The sequence below is a fragment of the Corvus moneduloides genome, chromosome 3 (assembly GCF_009650955.1).
Source record: "Corvus moneduloides isolate bCorMon1 chromosome 3, bCorMon1.pri, whole genome shotgun sequence".
Classification (NCBI taxonomy): Eukaryota; Metazoa; Chordata; class Aves; order Passeriformes; family Corvidae; genus Corvus; species Corvus moneduloides.
In genome coordinates this window covers 115,839,406-115,858,793 of record NC_045478.1, presented here as the reverse complement: position 1 = coordinate 115,858,793, position 19,388 = coordinate 115,839,406, and the positions used below count along the sequence as shown (strand labels likewise).

The 19,388-nt window shown below is 44.3% G+C and overlaps 1 protein-coding gene across 1 annotated transcript in view; it reads left to right on the top strand.

Moving 5' to 3' along the window:
- The first annotated feature begins 515 nt into the window (after positions 1-515).
- The window catches only part of ISM1 (isthmin 1), a 39,059-nt gene continuing 20,186 nt past the window's right edge, over positions 516-19,388 (top strand). Inside the window, exon 1 of the mRNA XM_032103661.1 lies at positions 516-706. Coding sequence (XP_031959552.1) covers positions 575-706 — 132 coding nt within the window. The 5' untranslated portion in view covers positions 516-574. The remainder of the gene's footprint in view (positions 707-19,388) is intronic.

Genomic DNA, 19,388 nt, shown 5'->3' with positions numbered 1-19,388 from the left:
TCCCCGCCATGTGAGACTCGTCCCCAGCCCCCCCGCCTCGCTCTGCCTCCCTCCTCCCTCTCCCTCGCACACACGCTCCCGGCTCCCCCCGTCCTCGCAGCGTCTCCCCGCCGGCCGCCGAGCCCCGCTGCTCTCCGCCGGCCGCGGCTCCCCGAGCCGGTGGGGGTTCGGCCGCCCGCTCCCTCCCTCCGACGGCCCGCGGTGCCTCTGGCTTGCAGGGCTGCCCGCAGAGACGCCGCCGGCCGCGGGTACCTGCCGCCCGCCGCCGGGCAGCGCTGGGACTCTGGCCGCCGCCGCGGCATCCCGCCCCGACGTGGCTCCGCCGTGGTGTGGCGGCCCCCGCTGCTGCTGCTGCTGCTGCCGCCGCTGCCCCGCGCCCGCCGCCCGCCCCGCCGACGCCGAGAGCGGCGCGGTCCCCGCCGCCCGTCCTGCGGCTCCTGGGGCCGGGGCCGGGGTCGCCCCGGCGGCGGCCCCGGCTGCGGCGGCGGCGGCGGCGGCCGCCGCGGCTCCTCCTCCTCCTCCGCCTCCTCCGCGGCCGCCGCCGCGGGGCCCTAAAGCCGCTCGGCTCAAGAGGATGGTGCGGCTGGCGGCCGAGCTGCTGCTGCTGCTGGGGCTGCTCCTGCTCACCCTGCACATCACCGTGCTGCGCGGCGGCGGCGGGGAGCCCCACGCCCCCACGGGCGCCGGCAACCACAGCCAGCGGCAGGTGAGTGCCGCCCCGCCTCCCCCACCACCCTCCCGCGTCCCCCGGGGCCGTCGGGGGCGGCCGGGCAGCGCGGGGCTGGCCGGGCTGTCGGGAGCCGGCGCCGTGCACCTGCCCCGACCGCCTCCTCCTCCTTCTCACGCCTCCCGCGCCTGTCCCGACCCCGAGGGTTCCTCCGCCCGAGGGCTCTCCCCGGGCGCGCACGGGGTGTCCCCTGCTCCCCTTGGCTTTACGCTGTCGGGGGCAGCGGTGGCAAAGGCAGAGCTGCTCCGGCGCCGCGGTTCGATGCGGTGCGGGAGGCGTCGGGGCGGCTCCCACGCGTGTTCCCGCAGCGGACGACGGCCGGCGCACCTGAGAAGTCTGTGGGGCAGGCGAGGGATGGAAGCAGCGGTGTCAGGCACAGCATGTCCCACCCAGGGCACCCCTTCGTGAGGGCACAGCAGTCCCCACAGTGAGAGGGGAACAGATAGGTGTATGGTCTCGGGAAATACTGGAACAAAATGTATGGCTTTCCTTGGAAAGCGTCAAGAGACAGGCTGACAGCCCTGAAATAGGCAAGAAACTTAGGGTGATACGTGCTTGTGATGTGAAGGACAGCGCTTGTGACCCAGCCAGCCTTTTCCAGTCTTTTGAAAGACTTCTCCCATGAAACCAAATGGTGTTTTTTGTCCTACAGAGGTAAAAGACTTTTTTTGTTCTGTTTCAGTGTTTTTGCAGGTGATTCTTTTTATTCAGTATCACATGTTGCCATTCATTTATAATGGTTGGAGACAGCGATCAAAGCTGCAGAATCACCAACATCCCCAGACAAAGCTTGTAAATCTCTGGTCAGTTGCATGTGCCCTGACCAACTCTTTTCTCCTGTATCCAAGCGGTAAAAGAAAAATTATCTGCCAAGTCCCACGATGAACTGACAGAAAAATATCTAATTATTGTCACCATAAATTTATGTAAACCCTCCCTCGTCTGGATAAGACTCATAGCACCAGCAGAGTATAAAAGCACAAGGAGAACTAAGGAGAGTGCAGGCTGTACTGATCACTGTATGCGTGGGATCCCCAGCTGGTGGTCCACCAAACGAACCCGCTAGCTACAGGAGGGAACCCAGAGCTGCAGGCTCAACATCCCAGTCACAGTCTGCAGTCAGGTCCCCCTAACTCAGAAAACCTCCTGCTGAACTTGGTGGGAGTCCTGCTTGGGAGTGCTGAGCCGTGCACTTTGGTAAGGCCCCACTGTGCTGTCTCTGTTCTGAGCTGCAGTTTTATCACCGGCTTGACATTCCAGGATGGTTTTTTTTTTTAGTATCTGCAAGATTTCTGGTAATAATGTTTTATAAATTATGCTTTCTTTCCTCATGGGCACTGGAAATGCCTTTTAAAATGATGTTCCTTGGAAAAGTAAATTTGGAGAGGTTTTTTATGAGGTGTTTGCTATCATTAGAATAAACCTGAATTTGGCTTTTCTTGACAGGCTTGTAACATAATGAGAGAAACATCTGGGCAAGTGGGAACTCTGGGTGATGCCATTTCCCTGAGGAGCTCCTTTTAGAGCACTATTGTAAGGTTAGGGTGAAACAAGAGGAAAATCATCTTCAGATAATTATCCTGGATTATTATCATTGTAGTTGGCTGTCTCATGAAAATTTGTAGCTTGTTGACTTCAAGAACTTTTTTCTGTCCAGTGATTTTTTACAGATTACCTTAATAAACTCTGTGCCTTTAAGCACTGTGATAGCTTTAGCAGTTCATATTTTCATGTTTTGCCATTTGTAGAATTGAAATTTTTATATACTTCCCAACTGAATTGATTCTGCAGTTATGTATTTGAGAGACTGTGTCTGTACAAAACATTATGGGGGGAAAGGATATTGATTAGAGCAATTGGTTAAACAGATGGAAGTCTATCAATTTTTTTTGTTTTTATAACTTCCAGGGATTCTATTGCTAGCTGGATTCTATTGCTTTAGAAAGTTGCACTTAAGCAGGCGGATACTTCCATTCAGAGCATCACAACGTAAGATCTCAATGGGAAGTCTGCACTGGGATCTTCTGATTTTGACAGGTTTTAGGCTGTATCGTGGCATGTGCTGAAGTGAAATGCAAAATCCTGGTGCACTGCACTCCCAGGGAGAGAATCGGAGTGGGAAACAAAACTGCACAAATTCAGACTTAGAACTATCTCTCAGGGTTTTTCTGTCTTGGTAGGTCTGTGGAGAGGAACGATTGTGAGAAGTGAGTATGTCAGTGTTGCATTTGATGAAATTTCGTTTGAAGAAGTGTGGCAAATCCAGGAAAGAGTAGTCTTTGCAGCAACTCTTTATAGATGTCTTTCGACATGGCAAATTTGTATCAAAAGCCCCTGGCTTTTGATTATCAAACGTGGGATATGATCTGTTAGGACTTACGCACTCTGCACAAGTGAGGTGGTCAGAATTGGGTCCTTTTTACATAAAACGGATTCAGGAAGAATCCTTAGTAATCTTAAAATATTGTTGGAGATTAAAATAGTCTAAAACATTTGTAAGCATTTGAAGTCTGATTCATTAAGGGAGGAAGAGCTTCTCTTTCTCCCATCCCTTGGTCCATCAAATGAAGGAAGGATTTTGTAAGACAGGTTTTGATTTCTTTTGGTATTTCAGTTGGGTTAACCCCTGCAATTTATTAGACTGAGAGATGAAAGAAATATAGAAAAAAACCCCTTCCATCCTAAAATTAAACAAGTTATTTTTTCCTCCCTTTTGTTTTTCCCCTTTGATGCCCTCCCCCAAGCTGTGTGTGCCTCCAGAGATTCCAGATGTCTGCGATTGTCTTGTGCCGCTGTGACTGGCTGTAAGGGAGCAGCAGTGAGAAGAAAATCCTGTTGTATTCCTGTGGTGCTCTTTGGGATGGGTGAGACACAAGCCCAGGCTCCCTTGGTTCACTGCTGCAGCAATGGTTGCTGGACCTCCGCGTGGCTGCGGCTTCATGCTGCTGTTAGAACTGGGTCGTGGCAGGGCAAACTAACACAAAATGGGAAATCCACACTGGAGTTGTAAAATAGCTCAGAGTCTTGAGTTACGAGAGGGAATCAACCTTGTGTTTCTCAATCAGATTTCATTCCCCTCCTTCCATCTCTTCCAGTGGGGAAAAAAAAAAGGAAAATTGGGGAGGGGGGAGATTTTGTCTGGTGAGAATTCTACTAGGTCTAATTTAATTAGCATCCAGAAGCTGTTGTGCAGCATCTTTATGAAATAAACAAGTACAAACTTTCTTTTCTGAAGAAGGGCAAATGAAGCCATATTAAGAGATGGAAAAAAGCATCTTGGGTATGTTTTTATCTTTTTACATGGTTCTAAAAGGAAGGGAAGCCTTGAAAATAAATTTTGGAAGACATTTTTAATACTTTACGATGCTCTAAAATCTGTGCTTTCATTCTGAGAGAAAATATTTCATCACAAAGTTTATCCCCGTCACTTCTAATTTTTCCATAGCAGGCCTTGCACACCAAGAAAAACAGTGTTCCCACACCAAGAAAAATGACCTTGTAAAATGCAGTAACGGAGCCACCAACAATATATGCCATAGCACATGAACTCAGATTCTCCACTGCGGTACTTGCAGCAGTATTACATTAGCCTGAAACTCGGTAGTTGTGCTTAAAACTGGAGCTGCATAAGAAAACATAATTTGAAAAGCAGAACAATGCTGTAAACAGATTTTTTTCCTTCTAATCACCCTGCTCCTGCCCTTGCCCCCCTCTTCAATAAGCGTGCAAGCAATTACAGCGTGTCGGAAATGCTCTCTGAGCCCTACCAGAAGAAACACATTCTGCTGCTTATAAGTGGTTGCACAAGAGTCACTCTCCAAGCTGTGTGAGGAGCCCTTTACAGGGCTGAGCTCGTGATTTGCTCCCAAGATCCCCAGCTCAATGGCATGAGAAGTTTAGCAATGGTGCGCTGTCTGCTACCTTTGCTGGCGTGCATTTCAGCTTTTCAGGGCTTGTGCGCTCTTGCTGACCCTTGTACAGCATTCAGGCAATTTGCAAAATTATCTCCAATCACATATGGTGGCATATTTCAGCTTTCTGGCTTCCTCAGTTAAGTAGGACTCAAGCTGTTTACTTTGGGAGTGTTTTAGACTGGCCTTTTTTAAAGCTTATTTGAGCTCTGGAGCTTTAAGTTTGGTTTGCTCTAATAGGAACCGATTGTCTAAGTCATCTTTGAAAACCTGTCGATTCCACGTTCTGCCTTCTTGTTTTCCTGACTGCCCGTAGCCTGGATAAGGTGCCAGTAAGTGGATGTACGTCGTGTATTTACTATGAACACTAAATCCTTCTCTGCCTCAAGAGAAGTTTATACATTACGTGAATAGTTTTCAGAGCAGGTGGCTTGTGAGTTGGGCAGGCTGATTCTCTGCAGCCCAAAGTCTCTCTTGGGGAGGTGGTTCCTCATCGCAGAGGACACTGTTTCATGCTTTTTGGCAGTGACAGTGAAACCTGCCTGTTCTCAGCAGGCTTTTCTGTGTAGGTTCTTAACTGAAGTTCACCCTTTGGCATATGTTCCTCCAGTTATGCACGAAGATTTAGCAGTGGCTTAGTCCATGTGCAGTTCATTCTCTCATCTCCCAAGGGAGGGAATTATGTGTGCTCTTTAGTGGTTTTGCTAGTGGGCTGTGGCTTGTTCCAGGATCCAGGGGGAAGGAAGGGTAATTAGCCTTACGTGTACTGCTGCTGCATGCATGGAAGCAAAGGATAAAATGGGAAACAAGGGTGAAGCACTCAGACTGCTGCACTGAGCAGAGGACCATTTTCTGGCATCCATTGCTCCCAGGAGAGATTCTTTCACATTTCAAACCCAGCTCCCAGAAATCTCCAGAAAGTGTTAATTACATTTCTCTTCATACCTATCACTTTGATTAATTTCCTAGCAAACTCAGGTCCTTGGTGGAAAAGAGCTACTATACCTTCAGGGTAGGATGTGGCAAGATTTTTGGTATCTTAGACTACTGCAATAATTCAGAACCGGTATTGAAGAATATTTTATTTAGTTGTGGCTGCAAGGAGCAATGTTAGGCAGGTATGAATGTAACTTCCTGAATTAAATTTTACCAAGATGTTTGGATGAGGCATACTTTGCTAAACATCTCTTCAGCTCAACAGCTAACAGTTACTGCACTGCTTATCCTGGATCATCACTGATAAATACCTGGCATTAAATCACAAGGTGCCTCTCTATTTTGTCTCTGGAACTATAGATCAGAGCAGTTTTTTCCTAGTGCTTCATACTGAATAGTCTCTTTGAGTTATTTAGTTCTGTTTTGAGCAAGATTTAGGTTTTCCAGCTTTTTATAGTATTGAGCTTGTTGTAAGAAAAAAGCAGAGTGTGTGTTGTTCTAAATTCATTCTGGGCCATCACAGTGTCTTCATGTCCATTCCCATGGTCCTGGAGCCAAACACAAAATGCAGTGGCTACTGCAGGGAGAGGTCCAGTGACATCCCTTGTTTTGCCTTTCTCTTCTCTCAGTTGATCCTTACCTGTGCTCTAGGGCTGTGTGTGAGAGTGGAAGGGTTAAAGGCAAACCTGCTACCAGGGCCTTGAGCCCTCCAGCCAGATGGATGACTCATGGCAATGCAAGGAGTGGTGGGTTTGAGACTGGCTCCTGGGAAAGTCTAGAGCTGTAGTGATTGCCCTTGGTGAGAGCAGAGGTCAGGTGTAAGTACACAGAGATCCTGGATGGAGCTGCATTGGTACTTTCCACTTTGTTTCATCTAACTTGGACAGCCAGCACTAGTTCTGGAGTAGCTTTTATTTTTAACTCTTTGTTGATCATATAGAGAATCTTGTTCTACACAGGAGGAACACAGTTGGTCATGGCAGCTGCAACAGTGATACAACCACACTGCTCCTGACCCCTTGCTCTTACCTGATCAGCACAAAACTCTCCTTCGCTTCTCCTGCTTCAGTTGCCAGCCCTTAGGTTAAGTAACATTTCCCTGTTCTGTCCTTTCCTAATGCCAGCTGTCCACAAAAACAGGAAGCCTAGAGCCACAGCTCTTCTGGTGGCCTCAACAATTTCATCACTGTGTGGTGCTGGTCAGTGTGTACTGTTAGGACCTGCAGGTAGGTAGCTGAGCCCCAGTACTTAAAGGTTCAGCATACTGAGCTGTTTGACACCTTGCTCTCCTGCAGAATTCCTTTGCTGAGCAGACATCTGTTTAACCAATCCAGGTTATGTTGAATGTAAATTGGGAACTGTGGTTTGAATTCAGCATTGTTCTTTTGTCTCTACTCATATCTACTGCATCTCTGTATCAGTAATCAATGCTGAATTGTTCCAAAATGGTGGAAAACACCGTCAAACAATGGAAGAATTGTCGATAAGGTGGAAACGCCGGCTGTGTTATGTCACAGCATCTGAAAACTTCATAGAAAGTGAAATGCAGAAGGCAGTAGTATTGATAATGATGCCGACAATGCAGGCTTGGCCTTCCAATGTAATATGTATGTTTGAAAAGCTTTCTGAAGTCGTATGTGATAGAGATGGCTTCTGAAAACCCAGTCATCGGTATGTATTCCAGTGGGAAGAAAAAATCAGTTTGAAAATCTCTAGGTTTTTTCAGATGCACAGATTTGTGAACATTCATGCTTAAGAATTTCTCCTTTGTTTTCCTTTATTATGTAAAAGTGCACATAGTACAAGTAGTGCTAGGAAATAATTTTGCCGTACTTTTCTTATGCTTACATTCTTCTGCATCACTTTAAAATCTTGAAATACACTCATATTTCAAGTATATAGACAGACAATTGAGATGTTTCCTTACACAAGCATAAACCTAAAAAATTGAAGCAATGTAGTTTTGCTTTGTGCTTACATCCTGATTTAGCAGCTTTTGCAGGTTTACCTGTCAGAGTTGGTTGCTTTATGCTCTTCTGTGTACTTTGCCAGTCTTCCTTGCAAACAGATGTGGTAGTACCCAGTTGTGCCTCATTTGTTCTCTTCACGGTGTTGGGTAGTGCTTATTTGGCCTTTTTGTTACGACTCTTACCTTGCTGTCTGCTTTAAGACTGCACTGCATAAAAACCCTTTGAATTGAATGAATAATGTTCAGTTTTCAGAAAGAAGACTTCTTAAAAGTATTATTTTTCAGTGGTATCCTTTATTTTTCCTTATTTTACTTTTCAGATCTCAACCCAAGCTTATGGATGTTGAGATTCCAGTATTGTGGTGTAGCTTGTGAGCGATGTGCAGCGCAATGGGTCTCCAGTCTGAATGGAGGCACTGTCACAAATGAATAATGAAGTGTAACTTTAAAGTGAAAAATACAAAGTGCTTTAGTAAAAGGCAGAAGGAAGCACTCGATGCAGTGGTTACTGTTGCGCTTTAAGACCATTGTGCCTATTTTACAAGTTTTAAAAGACAGTAAATGCCAGGCTAAATTCATAGTCCAAAGCATAGAGATGAATAACATTTCCAAGAAACAGCGTAGTGAGCTCATTGGTACATCACCAAGAGCAGAATATTTCCAGTGTTGGTATTTCCATGTACTTTTGATTTGAAATACCAGAAAAAGAAAGAAAACAAAGTAAAATGTAACTTATTATTGTAATAAGGGATGGCTCACCACAGTGGTCACTTCTGTGGCACTGCAATGCTTGGTTAGAGGAGCTGGTGTGGGCGGTACTGGTAAGCAGTTCCTTTATCCTTTTGTCCTTGTTTTTCAAGTGCTTGGAGAACTCATAGCCATGGGTCATATCTTTTTTATCCTTCTCTTCTAGCAGTCTAACAAGATGAAAGCAGGCCTGGAGTTGTTCACCTCTAAGCCTTTAATGTATGGAGGTGCTCCTGAAGATGAGAGGGGAAAATCAGAGATGAAACCTTTCTCTCACACTCTTGGTGGAGTCAGTGCACATTGAAAGGCAGTATGAGTTCAAACATCCCTTGGCTTTTATGCCTCTGTGCTAGACCTGCATTCTCAGTGTGTTTAAATTGACCTTGCTCCACTGACTTCCACAAAGCAAGACAAGTCAATGATTTGTGTCAGCTGCAGAGCCAAGATCCTCTTGAATATGAATCTTTCACAGCTCAGTTTTTCTACAGAACTGATAAGCACATAGCACATGTCCACCCATATAGACAAGCTGGGCCCTGGTGTGTGGCTTTCTTCATGTTGCATGAATTAATTTCCATCTGTTATGTTTCATTGCACTGAAAAATCCAGGACTGTTTGTTCCACGGTAATTCTTCCTTGAGAAGATTAACATTTCCTCTTTGCCAGGGCTGTGGAGATCGGTTCCCATGACAAAACCAGAGAGTTCTGTGTACGTGTCTATAAAAACCAAATAGTGCCCCATCTGTTTCTGCCACTGGGGCTGCTCTAATAAAAGAGGATTTCTCCCCTTCTAAGGAGCAGTTACTGAGTTCATGTTGTCCATGGGACAGGTTTAGCTTCCCAAATGCTCCCTTCAGGCATCTTGCCTTTGCATTCCCATTGGGTTGGGTGCTCAGGTACTGAGGTTGGGCACTCATTTGAAACACTTCCTCTAGTAGAGGAATGCCCAGGAATGCTGAGCAGGAGGTGGGGTCTTTTGTGTTGGAAGAGCTGTGTTGCAGGCTGTGATGAAAAGAGGAGGTGGCTGATGGCAGAGAAATCATAACAGAAATAAGACGGAAGAGAATCTAGTGATAAGACAACTATTTTTTTTTTAAGCTAGTGCTTCAAAAATTAGTTACACAGCTTTGGTATCTTTATTGCCTTAGAAGTAACCCAGCAGCAGCAGTTTTTGCCTGAAGAAACCATAATTAATCTACTGGAAGCAGCTGCCAAAGTTTACTACAGATAAAACATAAATTTGCTTCGTTTTACCTGCCATATGCACCAGTGCAGGACTTCGAAATCAGTATGGGGTTAGTCTCAATGTAACATTAGTAACCAGATAGTTAGTAATGTCTGTTTGTACAAGCTACCCAAAGAAACAAAAAGGATTAAGAGTTAAAAACAAAAAATGAAAACCATAGCTGTCTAGCACAGATTCTGTAACACCCTGATTCATACTCACCTCCTACATCATGTAAATTGTTTACTCACTACTTAATTTCATAGCCAGAAATTATTCAGCTTCTATTTAGCAACATGATAGCAAAAAACTGTCACGTCTTTCATGTCTATGCTTACAATTCTCTTCTGAAAGTGCCTCTGGAAGTTACCTCAGTAATCAGACTGGAGTTGTTTAAGATGCAGTCTATATATTGGCATTTTGTGCTCCTGATTTTAAGATTCGCTGGACTGAAGAAGTCTATAAAGGCTTGCTGCAGAGAGCAGGCTATAACAAAGCAGTTAACAGTTCTCATGACATGAATGCTGCCATTTCAGTTTATTTGAATGACACTGGCATTCTGTCTTAAATATATTGCTTTTTATTAGTTGGTTGGGGTTTTTTTGAAATCAACTCAATATTAGGCATGGGTATGCATCTTAGCTAAACTATAACCTAGCCAGTCCATGCCTTTTGCCCTGTGAAGTACCCAGAGTTTTTCAAAACGTAACCACAGTGATATTTTTATAAAGGAATGTTCACCTCATGGGATTTTTTTAAGGTGTTCTATTTTTTTTCCAAGTTACAGCTTCACTTTATTGTACATGATGTCCAATAAAAAAGATATATGTCTGCGATTGGACTTTGAAAAAGGGCCATGGTGCCTATTCCATTTAAAGGGAATGAAGTCAAGCAGTAAATTTGCTGGTCGCCCTTTTCATATTGACTGTATCTTGGCCAGCAGTTGGTCTTTGATGTTGTAACAATAGAGCAAAGGCAGAGGAGGAGGAGGATTAGGACCTCCATAATATAAAAATAAGCCTGCATTCATCATGATTTTTATAGAGCACAGTCCCTGCCTACTGGAGGTTTGCAGTGTAGACATAATGTTCTGCAGAAGAGTATGGCAACTTTAACATTTGCAGGTGGTTTACAATTCATCCATCATTAGTCCTACCATTTCTTCTTTATTCAGTTTGTTTAGTTCAGCATTTAACTCTTCCTATCTTGTTATTGCTTTCTACAATAGGAAAGCAGATGTTTGTCAGGACAGAGCTGCTGGAGTATTATTTTCCATAATGGGAGTTGATCATCGTGTTATTTATGAACGGCTCACTGCAGCTGGCCAATAGTGTCTACTCCTCACCTTGTGCTTTAGAGTCCAGGCTTTTATGGGGAAAGAACAGGGGGCTTCATATGTGTATGTCTAACATTTGTGAATATACATCTCAAACACGACCCAGGGCAGCCACACTGCCTGTGTCTTCAGGCGCATTGGAACAATAGTGCCAAAGATTTCCAATGAGCTGTGTAGCCTGATAGAGCCCTGGAAATTTTGATATGTATTGAAATGGTAGCAGCACCAGCTCTCAATCCAAATATGCCAGGGGAAAAGGGTCATCCATTTCCTGAAAATGTTTAAGGTACCAAGATGTGCTGAGTGCTGGTGGGAGCAGATAGGCTTCAAAATGTGAGCAGACCTTGGAAAGAGGCAAATAATCCATAATGTGCTGTTGTAGCTTTGTGTGTAGCATAGCAAATGTGGAAGGCAGCATGAAAGGAGTGTTCCCAGGGATGCAATGATGGCAGCAGCAATGAGCCTGCTGCAAGGGGATCCACATCAGAAGCCCAAAGGCAGCTCTTAGGAAACCATCTGGGGCTGCATCAGATTAAATTGCTGTACTACACCCAATTCCAGTGGCTCTTGCCTAAGACATGACCCTGAAGTCTCCTGACAAGGCAAAACACCTGGAAGCTTGTCTACCAGACTCCAAAGACACCCGACCCAAGGAAGGGAAGGGGTGGGGGGAAGATGCCAATCCGTGGTGCATTTGACAGTTCAGCACTTGATTTAGGGTTGTATCCTGTGCCTTCGAGGTGTTCAGATTAGACTGGTGAGTTCAAACTCATGAACAAGTCACTGCTTGCCAGCTGAGCTGCAGTAGCTCCTTAGATGTCTTATTCCACCTTCATCCCACACAAAATACAAGGTGACTTTATACTTATTAGTAAGTCAGCACTGAGCAAACAAGCCCTGCCCAGAGCTCTCACCGGCGTGACAGCACTCTGTCCTCAGACCAAGCGCTCCATGGTCACCAAACGCATGGCTCGTCAGTGGGGAACCTGGGTTTTAGTAACCATCTACCATGGCAGCCATTGGAGAGGCAACATCTGGTGCAGAAAATGCACACATGCTATTCTGTGCTCAGCTCTGTGTGTCCATCGAACCCAGACACAGCGCTGTCTTGGCTGTTTCTGCTTTCCTCAGCTGATAAAAGCAAACTATGTGAGGCTCAGCCAGTGTAAGGTGGGAGTTCTGGCTAGTTAGAGGCACCACCTAGTGTTTAAAAGGGTTTGCCCTTGAGAGATCAATAGCTCTGAAAAAGCTGCTGAAATCCTTCAGTGGATGTGAATTTGATTCCTGCTCTTCTTTGATCTGGCATTCATGGCATTTTGAATAATGTAAATCAAAGCTGCCTTTCTCACCTACCCATCCCTCTTTCTTCTTCTGTCTCCTAAGAGGATCATTTTTTCATGTTCTTAGGAATACAGCTTTGGCTGTCTTAACATCAAGATAAAATGAACTCATTATTTGCATAACATCAGAGGAAGGGCCAGATTAATACCGCCTCTCTGATTTTTTTCCTTCCTTTATCCTATTCCTACAATAAAATACAAGAAGTGTTTGCACATATATGGACTAAGTGGGGGAAAAGAGCCGCATATGCCAATTCCCTGATACGCACTGCTATCATTGATAAAAGGAGACACAATTACATTGTTATATTGGGTTATAAACCCCATAATACTACCATGACAATTATTGCAGTTGGCTTGTAGCAGCTGTATGAGGAGAAAATATATATATTTATCTCTTTAGCAGAGTTAAGTAGCTGGAAGTGAGTTCTGAGCCATAGCCTTCAGTGTCTCTGCTGTATCTGCTTTGGGATCTCTGTATAGAGCTGTTGTCCCTCCCTGGATCTGGTTTATCCTCCAGGGTCTCATCTCTGTTCCTCACCAGAGGAGGTGAGGATACACAAAACTGAGCTTCTTATCTTTCCTCTCCTACGATGCTTTTTGCCTGCTCCCATACACTTTATTGTCAGTGGCGTCTGGGTGGCTTCTGGTGCTATGTTATAGCAAGTTTGAAAAATAAAACCATTTATCCTAAAAATAGCTAGAACTAACTAGTGATCATGGGGTGGAGGGGAGACAGAAATGAAGATATTTTCATTTCACGTAAGTGTCAGATTCAAAAGCATCTGCCTTGTTCAGTGTATGTATGGTATTCATTTCCTGTCTGCAGTCGATTGGAATGCCCCCCGAGTCGTTTGAAATTGAAAATCGAGTCATGCTTCTTTAATCAGCTCTAGGAAATAGCCCCCTCCCTTACTGTTCTAAGAAAAATTATGTATACATGCATAGAATTCATAATACAAAAAGGCCATGCTTGGCTCCAGGGCAAATCCTTTCTCCCCTCTTAGACAGAGAAGGGTCTTCACTGTGTCTTGCCATGGTGTGCTGCCTATCTACTCACTTGCTCTTCTTCCCCATCATGTCACTGGAGGGAGGCCTTTCTCCTGTGTATCCACATCCTCTGGTTTCTTGATCTGTCACTCGGGCAGCTCAAGGACGTGGAGCAAGAGAGCATGATGTCCACTGCTGATGGCTTGATATGAAACCACAGCAAGTATTGCCTCTGTGTGCAGATGCCATTTATGCTAATTACTTCCAGTTGCTCCTGTATCAGTCTCCAAATTTTCCTAAATGGAGAGGGTAAAGCCATGCACTTGAAAGAGTATTTCCCTGCAGGAGCTGAGGTGCGTGGTCGTGAGGCAGCTGCTCAGATTTCTACTGCTGTTTTGCTGTAAACTCCTGGGTGTAGTAACCCCTTCCAGCGAGTGTTGTGAGGCACATAGTCGGTGCATAGATATTGAAGGTAAACAAACACTGCCTTTCCTCTGCCTTCACCCTCTCCCTTCCATCCAAAGGAAAGTGAGTACTGGTGGGGAAGGCAGCTAAGGGAGAAGCACATAAATTATCTCGCAGCGATTTGATGGTGTGTGTGTTTTGAGCACCAAGACTCAAATGATTTGCCTTTTTTCAGGCACAGGAGTAGCTTTGCCAGAAGCACAGGAAACATCATGTTTTTGGAATATAACACTTGTCTGCTTTCTTGCTTTCCCGTTATTAGCTTTTGCTTATGTGATGAAGTCATCATGTAACTTTTAGTCCACAGGGACTAAACACTTTCTAGTCTCTAAAAACATCTGCCAGTTAGCACAGCCAGAGTCATAGACACTTTTGAAAGCATAGGGTGGATATTCAGTGGCATATGAGAGGGAGACACACAGGCTGGGAATAGCTGTTTCTTGGAAACTAACAGCTGAAGGCAACTTTGGAAATTGAAAAGGCTTCAAGTAAGGTTACTCTTTTAGCTAGGGAGAGATGAAAACTTTACTTATTAAAGCTGGTTCACCTAGTGAAATCCCAGCCGTAGTGATTTAGTGGAATAAACTTGCAAAGGACATAGTTTAAAACCCAGGAAAATAACTTAAGATGTATGTTTGTTCTCCTTCACTTACACTGACGTTGTGTGTGCTGACCTGCAAAGCCTGACCAAAGAGTTGTGTACAAAAAGTATTAATATTCTGGATTTCCTTTGCAGTTTTGATCGCAGCTTAAGGCAGCTTTTCCCATTTTGTTGGAACCCAATGTGTAAATTATGATGCAAGTTTCAGATGATGGGTGAGATTAAACTAGTTTAATTCAATTTCGCCAGGGTAAAAGGCAATTCTGTTTGAAGTTTTATTTTACTACTGACTTTTTGCAAGTCTTTAATGAAATCTAAATAGAATTAGAACTTTCAAAGAATTTGCATTTTGGCACCACAAGTTGTTGGAATCAAATACTTGGGCTACTCTTCAGTTGTACCTTTGCCTGTTCAGCCACTAAATCAATTTGTCCTGTGTGGAGAGCTCCAGCCAGGCAGTGATTACAGGAAAGAACTTTAGAGTAATGAAGAGTAACTAAATGTTTACCAGCAGCTTATGCAACTGAAAATATCTGTTAACTACAAGCAAAACTTGGCACTGAGAGTCTGTCAAAGCCCTACACAATTTAATTCTGTGTGCTTGGCTGTCCCCTGGATGGCTGAGTATCTGCTGAAGAACAAAGCACCAGTGTTGTACTACATTAGAAAATTTGCTAAAGGGCCTCTGGTTTTTTCCAGCAGATATTGAGCTGTAATCACCACCAAGTTTCTATTATCAAAGTGTTTATACAAACTGGCAATTCTTCACCTCCAAGCTGAACCATACTGTTTGTATTTTCCAGCTGAATGAAAACATGAAATACAAGCAAACAACAGAGCATAAAAAATAGCTGTGATGTGAAATGTGTCCACAGCATGCAGCAAAAGGTTGCCAGATCTGAGCATAATATGGTTGGTTTTCTCCTTAAGCTCAGAGTTAAAAATATTGTCTGCCAGAACAATTCAGATGTGGACCCACTGTTTGCCAGCATGGTATGGAGGAGGCAGGAAGCTTGGTGAGCGAAACTGCCAAGCAGAATCTGAACAAAGGATGGACCAAAGCTTGATGACTGCAAGTGAATAAACTGGCTCAGTGGAGGAAGAATGGTCTTAGAGCTGCTCTGGCACTTGGGGTGTATCAGTTCGAAAGGTTCAACGAGGCAACAGCCTTTTCCTCCGCCACGGAGGGTCCTGACGTAGTGTTGGCCATGTGCCTCCAAAGGGCTCTCTGGGACTTCCTAGGTGTGAAGGGGCCCTCAACCCTACAGCCCGAGGATCTCTGCAGTATCCTGGCTACACGTTCAGTTCTCAAGATTTTCTATGTAGCCATGAGGGCTACACCAAGAAGTTTTTAGTTGTAGAAGCCCTAAAATTCAAAAGGTGTGACTCTGCGATAAATGTGCCTGGATGCTTTGAGATGCTGGTTCTGCTGTATGCAGCTCCTACAGGCTATTTCAGCATAAGGCAGAAAACCAGCTGTGGTGGACTGGGTGTGTGCTGGGGCATCCCAAGCACCTCACTGTGCTGCTGCTGGCACCCAACATCTACAGTGACCACTGCTCTAACAGTGGCTGTGGATCGATGTCTACCCTGAACTTCTTACTTGCAACAGTATTTGTGACTCCCTCCTGTTCTCCACAGAGACAAAATCACTTCAAGAGCCATACAGCCCCTGAAGCTTATGTGTCTCAGAGCAGTATGCTGTGGGATCACTGGATTTGGTCTTTGCATGGCCACTTAGTCGCACAGGCAGAGGTACTGCAAGTTAGAACTGCATACAGTGTCATTTTACCAATTTTGCTGGAGAGTTGGAGAATAATAGAGAACTACTAAAACATAGGCCATGATTAACAGAACTTTATTATCATTATTACTACCAACTGTTATCAGTGATTCATCTTTTATTTGCACAATGTTTAAAGCAGATGCTCTGTTTTGGACCTGCATAGTGAAAACAATTGTGTACATGCAAGCCAATGTCATCTGCTTTAAATTATTTATTAGCAGTGACTATCTCAAATGCGTTACTTATTTTTGAAACTATTAGTTTGTGCAGTTTTCTAAAGATAAGTAAGGTTTTTCACTTCACTGCTATATGTGAGTGTGGGGCAAGCTCATTTTAAGAAAAAATGAGAATATTTTAGTAGGGGAGTGGTTGCTGTGACACCCCTCTGGTCTGACTTTCTGTCTGAGTGCCTGGACTGTATGTGGCATTAATCATAAAAGAAATCTTTCTCTGTGTATCTCTGATAATGTTTCTCAGCTGTTAACCTCACTGCCTGCTTCTCTAACACTGTCCACATACCTCGCCCTGATAGGTCCCGAGCTGCTTACATTCATGATAGATGAAAAAAATAAATAAACTCCAGGAATTAGATCACCCAAGTTTGTTACACGTCTTGGATCTCTGGAGGTGAGAGTCTCATGTAGTATCCTGGTGTGTTACTCGGCCTCCCCAGACTGCTAAATGCTAAAGTGATCGTTTAAAAGCCCACGACAGCCTTCAAAATGAAAACAATCTGTTTGGGCAGGTGAGAAATGAAACCAGTCCTAATGGCTATAATGGTTTTCTGTGAAGGCCCCAGGCCTCATTTTGTCTCTGATAGCAATATAATCTTTTATAGCGTCTGTGAAGTTTCCTAATAAATAAAAGTTCCTTGTTGCTGGTGGTTGAAGATGCTGTACAGGTGCATCATGAAAGTGCAGTGACAGACCCTCGGTTTTCAATTCAAGACCTCTTGTCAAGATCATTTTACAAGACATTTCAAAGGAGCATACAAGAAATAAGAAAGCAATGTAGCTGCAGCAGGAATTTAGTAATAGATTCCCTTGCTGCCTGGGAGCTGTTAGAATGTAAGTTGTATCAGTTTTCCAAAATCCTCTCGACTCCATAATTAGCAGTGCTTGTAAATGTGCTCTTACTTTGGTAAGTGGGGAGTGAATGAAGGAAAGTAATAAATATGAAGGACAGGGAAAGAGCAACTGCTTCATAATATTTTCTGTAGCTACAGTCATTCCTCACTTATTCTCGGTTGTTTTTCCAGAACTGGAAATGGTATTAAAATAAGGAAGAGAGGAGGGAGATCAACTTCTTGCTTGCCAAAATTGCAGAGAAATTCCTTTTTCCCCTAGTTTGGTATTTTGACAAGTTCCCATTTCTGTTTAGCTTCTCTGTGGGGAAGAGAAACAGTACATTTCCCTGCAGCTCATGTCTATCATGACAGAGGGAGAAACATCATGGGAAGGCCAAGGAGGGCGTTAAAATACCGGTCTGATTATTGAAGAGTTAAGCTGCAGTATCCAGCAGAACATTTTTCCTGCATGCAGGATTGTCTCTTGGGGCCTTAAACCCTGCCATAGTGCAAGTCCCACCTGGATCACCAACACGTAAAATTATCCTCACAAAATCCCTGTGAATTGCACTTCTTCTGTGGTTTATAGATGGACACAAAGACATTCATACGTACTGACCTACTGCCCTCCCTTTTTCAGAGACAGGTGTTGCAAGGTGCATTACTCTGTAATGCAAATAATGTGTCAGATTCTCTCTCAAGGATTTATTTCATTGTCTTGTCACACAACTGTGGATTATATGTTCCTGCCCTTATATACTGTCCACACTTGGAACACTCAAAAATCCTAAGCTGTTTTTGTATTAGGTTCTTCTATAATTATCTGATCCCATGGGGCTTGCAGAACTGTAGCTTACAGCCAGGATGAGTAACCTCTCAAAATCATCTTAATGGAAAGTTTAAACATTGTGAATAATCCTGTTAAATGAAGGGGGAAAAAGTGTTTTATCTTAAAATATTTAGAGCAGATGCATCATTTGAGTAAGAAACCAGTGTGCCTGAATTGGAAATGTCATAACTTCAAAGAAACTGAGTCAGTAGTTCTGAATGAAGTGACATAGCTTTTAAAGGAAGGCAAGCAACACTGCTTTCCCAAAAGCATCAGGAATAAAATTGTGTACACCTAAAAATAAATAGCGTGAAATATAAACATGAGAAATAATGTAAAAATAAGAAGAGAAGAATATCCCCCCTGAAAAAAAAAAATTAAATTTCATCTATTAGCTTTGAAATATAAACCCTGTTTTCTTCAGAAAGGATGCTGGCATTGCAATAAGGACAAACTTTTGCCTGCTAGATGGGTCTTGGAAGAACCTTTGCAGAGCTAATGCAGTAGCACAGGGTGAGCACGGTCTTCTCTTCACACGCAGTTCAAGCTCACTTTTATTTGTGGCAGCCTCTTTAATCTTTTTACCAGAAATACACATTTCTAATACTGCAGATCAGCTTAGACATGACACCAAGAAGTATCTTCCTAAAAAATGGACATCTCTTCATTTTATTGGCTGGAAATAAATGTCCTTTCACTCGTGGTACTATGAGCAGATAACTGGAATGATCACACATGCTGAGCATTTCCATTTGCCTGTGTTGCAGTACGATACAGAGGCCCAAGGAGCCCTATCTTGGGCTTTCCTAGTGTAAAAGGGACTGAGAGACAGCACTGCCTCTAGGTAGAGCACACACTCTTTAACCTGGATCATTCCTGCCAGGCATTAGTCAACCCTGCTCTTGAAGTCAAGCTCCATGTCCCACTCACTGTCTGCTCTGGGGCTTGGAAGTCGCTGCCATCAGAAATGTGTACCTGATGTGTCACTGGGGTCTCTGGGTCGTGTCCACCCTGAGCAAGCAGAGTGGCCCATCCTCCCTTGCCTGCAGCAGCCTTTGGGATGCAGCAGTTATCTTGTCCTCCCTCCATTTTTCTTTACAATGTCAAGCAGCCCCGTCGCGCTCGGTCTGTAATTAATGACAGTCCCTGCCCCAAGCAGCTTGGTAGTGGGCCCGATCAGCCTGATGTCATTACCTCACCATGACAGTTTCCTAACTAACTCCATGTGATATTCCATCTGTTTGACACTATTAAAAACTTTTTATATAGCCGTTATTATTGTAGTTGCTGAGCTCCCCGCAAACATCTCAGTGAGGAAGGGAAGTGCTGTTATCCCCACCGAGGCACCAGCAGACCATGACCTGTCAGGATCACACACCAAGTCTTGTCAGAGGCTTAAATGTGGGTCTCCAAAGGCCTGGGTCAGCTCTAGCTGCATGGTATGTTAATGTGGAGGATCA